We start from the raw sequence: 7334 nt of genomic DNA on the forward strand, positions 1-7334 counted from the left end.
AAAACTCTAGGTAGGGATGATGTGTGTTGGGTGGGGATGGTGGATTAAGGGGGGGGGGGGGGGGGGTGGTAGTGGAATCTGCTGAGGCTGCATTCCCAGCACAGACCAGATCATCCCCTTTGTCTCTGGGTTAACATGTCACACACATGCAGAAGAGGGGAGAAAGACAGGTGTGTGTATAAGGGAGGAGGGGAGGAGGTATGGTGCAGAGTATTTGTAGTTTGTGGGGGGGCTGACAAGTTGAAAGAGCACCTGTCCTAAAAATGCTATACGATATCCCCCTTTCCCTCCCTTTGCCTGTCTCTACTGCCTCCCCCTCTCTTTATCTCTCCCTCCCCATTCTATCCCTCATTCCTGGTGTTACATACCAGACAGCCCAGTGAAATACAACAAACACTTCCTCTCCTCTCCATGGTGCCCAGGGAGGAGAGAAATGGGGAGAGAGGAGTGGTGGGAGAGGCGAGAGAGAGAGACTGGCAGTGGGAGAGAGGGAGTGGGAAGAGAGAGGAGTGGGAGAGAGAGAATCTCTCTCCCGGTCAACTGTAGAGCTGGATGCCATGTTGCTACCTCTGAACATTCCAGTCATGAGGAGTATCGGGTTCTCTAATTCTATCTTTAAAGGGTTAGTAAGTCTGATTTGAGCATTTTTTCTCTTATCTTTTATCTTCCCCCTTTCCTTCTCTCTGTTTCTCACTGTCTCTCAGGGGATGGACTGATAGAGAAAGAGCGTTTGGAGGAAGAGGTGGAGAAGCAGCAGAGGAGGGCAGAGAGACTGGAGTCAGCTCTGAGCAGCGCCCAGCAGAGAGCACTACACTTAGAGGAGGAGGTAAACATCACGTCACAGTATATCACATTACGTCACGGTATATCACATTACGTCACGGTATATCACATTACGTCACGGTATATCACATTACGTCACGGTATATCACATCACGTCACAGTATATCACATTACGTCACGGTATATCACATCACGTCACGGTATATCACATTACGTCACGGTATATCACATTACGTCACGGTATATTATATTACGTCACGGTATATCACATTACGTCACCGTATATTATATTATGTCACGGTATATCACATTACGTCACGGTATATCACATCACGTCACCGTATATTACATTACGTCACGGTATATCACATTACGTCACAGTATATCACATCACGGTATATTACATTACGTCACGGTACATTACGTCACCGTATATCACATTACGTCACAGTACGTCATTCATTCAGACACTTATTCACACACCATATACACATACAGATCAATCCAACATACTGTATCTGTGTCCGTTCCTCTCTGGTCTCTGTGTGTGTGTGTGTGTGTGTGTGTGTGTGTGTGTGTGTGTGTGTGTGTGTGTGTAGCTGCGTGTGAAGTGTGTGTATGCGGCTCGTGTGGAAGGGTTGCAGCATGCTGTGGTGCAGCTGCAGACGGCGTGTGAGAAGAGAGAGCAGCTTGAGAGACGCCTGCGCACGCGGCTGGAGAGAGAGCTACACACACTGCGCACGCAACAGGTACCACACACAACGCTCTCTTGGCGGGTCATAACAATGTCATAACAGGTCATATGCTATTTGTTAATGCATACAAGTGGGTCTGGATTGTCCTAAAACTGTTTCATTTTTTACATATGTCTCTTCCTTCTTCCACACCTCCGCCTCGCTCTCCTCCCCTCAGAGAGTGTGTGGGGGTGTGCTTGGGACCACTGGGCCAGGTGGGGGTGGGGGTGTAGGGGAGGGCAGTGCCCATGCTCTGAGGGAGCTGCTGAGGCAGAGGGAGGAGAGGGTTCTGGCTCTAGAGGCTGACTCTACCCGTTGGGAACAGAAGTACCTGCAGGAGAACGCCATGAGACACTTTAACATGGAGACTGCTGCTACAGCCAACACACACAGGTACACACACATCCCAACAGGTCACTCATGCACACAGGTACACACACATCCCAACAGGTCACTCATGCACACAGGTACACACACATCCCAACAGGTCACTCATGCACACAGGTACACACACATCCCAACAGGTCACTCATGCACACAGGTAGAGACGGCGCTACAGTGGATAGAGGCTGTTTTCCACGGGCTCCTGACCAATTCCGCTGTTTTAGTTTTATGCTGATCTTAACATTTTTTGTACATTATATCTCTGCCATAATTTCCTATGACCGAAAAACAGCTTCTTGAGAACGACGACACAAAAGAGGCAGGCAAACCGGCATCCTGACGAGTATGTCTGGTGAATCTAATAATCCTCCTCTACCCTCCGTTCTGTTGGTGACTGTACAGTCACCAGAGAACAACCTGGACGAGCTCCGTTGGAAACTATCCTGTCAACGGGACCCGAAAACCTGTAATATGTTTCTCGGAGTCGTGGCTGAACGAGGACATTGATAATATACGTCTCGCTGGCTTTTCTGTGCGTTGTCAAGACCGGTCGGCAGCCTCGGGTAAGATGAGGCGGGAGTGGTGTTAACAGCTGGTGCACAATCTCTAATGGTAAGGAAGTCTCGAGTTTTTGCTAGCCTGAGTTAAAATACATCATGATAAGCTGCAGACCGTACTAACTACCAAGAGAGTTTTCATCCATATATTTCCAAGCTGTCTATATACCTCCACAAACCGATGCTGGCACTAAGACCACACTCAATCAGCTGCATAGGGCCATAAGCAAACAAGGAAATCCACACCCTGTGGCAGCGCTTCTCATGGCCAGTGATTTTAATGCAGGGAAACTGAAATCTGTGTGACCTCATTATCACCAGCATGTTACCTTTGCAACTAGAGGTGACAAAACTCTAGATCACCTCTACTCCACACACAGAGAGATGACAAAACTCTAGATCACCTCTACTCCACACACAGAGAGGTGACAAAACTCTAGATCACCTCTACTCCACACACAGAGAGGTGACAAAACTCTAGTATCCACCTCTTACTCCACACACAGAGGTGACAAAGACTCTAGATCACCTCTACTCCACACCACAGAGAGGTGAAACAACTCTAGATCACCCTACTCCACACACAGAGAGGTGACAAAAACTCAGAGATCACCTCTACTCCACACACAGAGAGGTGACAAAAACTCGTAGATCAGACCTCTACTCCACACACCCAGAGATGACAAAACTCTAGATCACTCGTACTCCACACACAGAGAGGTGACAAAAACTCTAGATCACCGGGGACACGCAGAGGTCAGCCTAGTGGTTAGAGCGTAGAAGCGCAGGTAGCCTAGTGGTTAGAGCGTAGAGGCGGCAGGTAGCCTAGTGGTAGAGCGTTGGGCCAGTAATCAAAATGTTGTTAGATCAAATTCTGAGCTGACAAGGTAAAAATCTGTTGTTCTGCCCCTGAACAAGGCAGTTAACCCACTGTTCCCCAGTAGGCCGTCATTATAAATAAAAATTTGTTTCTTAACTGACTTGTCTAGTTAAATAAAGGTTCAACAAAAAACAATTACTCCACACACAGAGAGGAATACTGTACATAGCTACACGCCTCCCCTTTGCTAATCTGAACATAACTATATCCTCCTGATTTCTGTTTAAACAAAAAGTAAAACAGGAAGTACCAGTAACGTGCTCTATACAGAAGTAGTCTGATGAAGCGGATGCTAAGCTAAAGGACTGTTCCCTAGCACAGACTGGAATATGTTCTGGGATTCAACGGATAACTTTGAAGAGTTTACCACATCAGCCACAGGTATCATTAAAATGTGCATCGACAACGTTGTCCCACAGTGACCATACGTACATATTCCAACCAGAAGCCATGGATTACAGGCAACATCCGCACTGAGCTAAATGGTAGAGCTTGCCGCTTTCAAGGGGAGGGACACTACTCCAGACGCTTATAGAAATCCACTACGACCTCTGACGAGCCATCAAACAGGCAAAGCGTCAATACAGGACTAAGATCGGATCTTACTACACCGGCTCTGACGTTTGTCAGATGTGGCAGGGCTTGCAAACTATCACTGGTTACAAAGGGAAACCTAGCTGTGAGCCTACCAGACCAACGAAATGCCTTCTACCAGCTGTTCCGGACGACTGTGATCTCGCTCTCTGTAGCCAATGTGAGTAAGACCTTAAACAGGTTAACATCACAAGTGTGTGTGTGTGTGTGTGTGTGTGTGTGTGTGGTGTGTGTGTGTGTGTTTGTGTGTGTGTGTGTGTGTGTGTGTGTGTGTGTGTGTGTGTGTGTGTGTGTGTGTGTGTGTGTGTGTGTTGTGTGTGTGTGGTGTGTGTGTAGGGACCCCTTGGTGGTGCACTCTCGCAGTGGTAGCTACAGTGAGATGACGGGCTGCACACTGTGTCAGGAGGATGATGTACAGCAGGCTACCAGACGCTGCATGACATGGAGCACAGGGTACACACACAATATATATATATATATATATATATAGAGTTGAAGTCGGAAGTTAACATACACCTTAGCCAAATACATTTAAACTCAGTTTTTCACAATTCCTGACATTTAATCCTAGTAAATATTCGCTGTCTTAGGTCAGTTAGGATCACCACTTTATTTTAAGAATGTGAAATGTCAGAATAATAGTAGAGAATGATTTATTTCAGCTTTTATTTATTTCATCACAATCCCCGTGGGTCAGAAGTTTACATACACTCAATTAATATTTGGTAGCATTGCCTTTAAATTGTTTAACTTGGGGTCAAACGTTTCGGGTATTCTTCCACAAGCTTCCCACAACAAGTTGGGTGAATGTTGCCCATTCCTCCTGACAGAGCTGGGTGTAACTGAGTCAGGTTTGTAGGCCTCCTTGCTCGCACATGCTTTTTCAGTTCTGCCCACAAATTTTTCTATAGGATTGAGGTCAGGGCTTTGTGATAGCCACTCCAATACCTTGACTTTGTTGCCTTAAGCCATTTTGCCACAACTTTGGAAGTATGCTTGGGGTCGATTGTCTATTTGGAAGACCCATTTGAGACAAGCTTTAACTTCCTGACTGATGTCTTGAGATGTTGCTTCAATATATCCACATCATTTTTAATCCTCATGATGCCATCTATTTTGTGTGTGCACCAGTCCCTCCTGCAGCAAAGCACCCCACAAATGATGCTGCCAGCCCTGTGCTTCACGGTTGGGATGGTGTTCTTCGGCTGCAAGCCTCCCCCTTTTTCCTCCCAAACATAACAATGATCATTAGGCAAAACAGTTCTATTTTTGTTTCATCAGACCAGAGGACATTTCTCAAAAAGAACAAACTTTGTCCCCATGTGCAGTTGCAAACCGTAGTCTGGCTTTTTTATGGCAGTTTTGGAGCAGTGGCTTCTTCCTTGCTGAGCGGCCTTTCAGGTTATGTCGATAGAGGACTCGTTTTACTGTGGATATAGATACTTTTGTACCTGTTTCCTCCAGCATCTTCACAAGGTCCTTTGCTGTTGTTCTGGGATGATTTGCACTTTTCGCACCAAAGTACGTTAATCTCTAGGACAGAACGCGTCTCCTTCCTGAGCGGTATGACATCTGCGTGGTCCCATGGTGTTTATACTTGTGTACTATTGTTTGTACATATGAACGTGGTACCTTCAGGTGTTTGGAATTTGCTCCAAGGATGAACCAGACTTGTGGAGGTCCCAAGTTTTTATTCTGAGGTCTTGGCTGATTTCTTTGATTTTCCCATGATGTCAAGCAAAGAGGCACTGAGTTTGAATGTAGGCCTTGAAATACATCCACAGGTACACCTCCAATTGACTCAAATGATGTCAATTAGCCTATCAGAAGCTTCTAAAGCCATGACATAATTTTCTGGAATTTTCCAAGCTGTTTAAAGGCACAGTATGTAAACTTCTGACCCACTGGAATTGTGATACAGTGAAATAATCTGTCTGTAAACAATTGTTGGAAAAATTACTTGTGCCATGCACAAAGTAGATGTGCTAACCGACTTGCCAAAACTATAGTTTGTTAACAAGACATTAGTGGAGTGGTTGATCTTGTCTAAAAGGCATCTTAATGGTTGATTCATTTGTATTGGTTCACTCTGTCTTTTAGTCAATAGGATCAAGGTTGTGTTTTCTGTGTTTGTGTACAGGATAAGGAACCTGTATGCCCAGCTGATAGAGAAGGATGCGTTGATAAAGGTTTTACAGCAACGGAACTCTCGCGGTGACCTCAGCGCCCTCCGCCCTGCCCGCTCCACCCCCTCCATCTCCTTAGCAACAGGACTGCACCCACGACAAGCTTCTCAGACAGACGAGAGGAAAGAGAGAAACCACCTCCCATCCCTCCCCTTCCTCTCTTCCCCACCTTCCTCTTTATCTACCACCTCCTCCCTCCCTTCCACTCTTGCTTTCTCATCCACCCTCCCCTACTCCACTACACCATCTTATTCATCCACCCTGCCTTTCTCCTCCACCCTGCCTCTCTCCTCCTCCCTTCAATTCTCTACCCTCCCCCTCTCCTCCTCCCTTCAATTCTCTACCCTCCCCCTCCCCTCCACTCCTCTCCTGTCCTCCCATTCTAAGACAGGTAGTAGAGACAGCAGCACTCAGACTGACAAAGGTTCCGAGTCCCTCAAAGTCCTGCCCCTCCCCAGCAGAGCCTGGCTGGGATTGGCCAGGACCCAGAGGACAGGTGAGTGACAGCTAAGACTGAACAATCAAGGAACAGTGAACCCAGTCCAAAATGTAATGTAAAACTGACCACTAATTCAGCAACTAAATTCTAACGTTGGATCGGATATTCTACATGTCTTCAGCTAAGTGTTCTTTCTGTCTCCATAGATAAGACTAGAGCCCAGCCCCCACACCTACCAGGCACAGACTTAGTGGAGATCCTTATCTAATGGACACGGTGGGGTCTTGTGAAGCTGCTGCTGAACAACTGAGGATGAAACAAACTAAAGTAATGATGGCTGACTGATAGACTAGTTGTGATGGAAACTGGAGGCTCATTGGATGGCAGAAAGAGAGAGAGAGAGAGATGGGGAAGACCTCTGTCCTGCTCTAAAAGTGTGCCTTTAGTCTGGTAAAGTTATTTTCAAGTTGTGTGTGTGTTTTTCTTCAGTTAAATGCATTTCAGAGGCAAGTTTGTTTTGTTGGAAAGCATGCATTTTCGTACAAATGAACGGTACAGAAAGATTAGATTTGTAAAACTTATTTCTGCTGAGAGTTAATATTGATTTCGTCCACAAAAACATTTCAAACTTCTTTGATTTGTAAATGGATTTTACTGTGCTGCGTGACAATGAATATAAACATGTACTCTGTCTCCCCCTGCTGTCAGTCTGTGTAACTTTGTTTTCTAATCAATTCATTGTATTACCTATCAACAAGGTATGTTGTTAAGGGCTGG

The 7334-nt window shown here is 46.0% G+C and overlaps 1 protein-coding gene across 1 annotated transcript in view; it reads left to right on the top strand.

The window, feature by feature from the left end:
* LOC112071177 (angiomotin-like protein 1) overlaps positions 1–7252 on the top strand; it is a 15235-nt gene extending 7983 nt beyond the window's left edge. The window contains exons 5-10 of the mRNA XM_070439285.1: positions 628–826; positions 1383–1532; positions 1696–1910; positions 4269–4385; positions 6073–6614; positions 6764–7252. Coding sequence (XP_070295386.1) covers positions 628–826; positions 1383–1532; positions 1696–1910; positions 4269–4385; positions 6073–6614; positions 6764–6825 — 1285 coding nt within the window. The 3' untranslated portion in view covers positions 6826–7252. The remainder of the gene's footprint in view (positions 1–627; positions 827–1382; positions 1533–1695; positions 1911–4268; positions 4386–6072; positions 6615–6763) is intronic.
* Positions 7253–7334: the final 82 nt, after the last annotated feature.

This window comes from Salvelinus sp. IW2-2015, unplaced genomic scaffold, assembly GCF_002910315.2.
Source record: "Salvelinus sp. IW2-2015 unplaced genomic scaffold, ASM291031v2 Un_scaffold1539, whole genome shotgun sequence".
NCBI classification, from domain to species: domain Eukaryota; kingdom Metazoa; phylum Chordata; class Actinopteri; order Salmoniformes; family Salmonidae; genus Salvelinus; species Salvelinus sp. IW2-2015.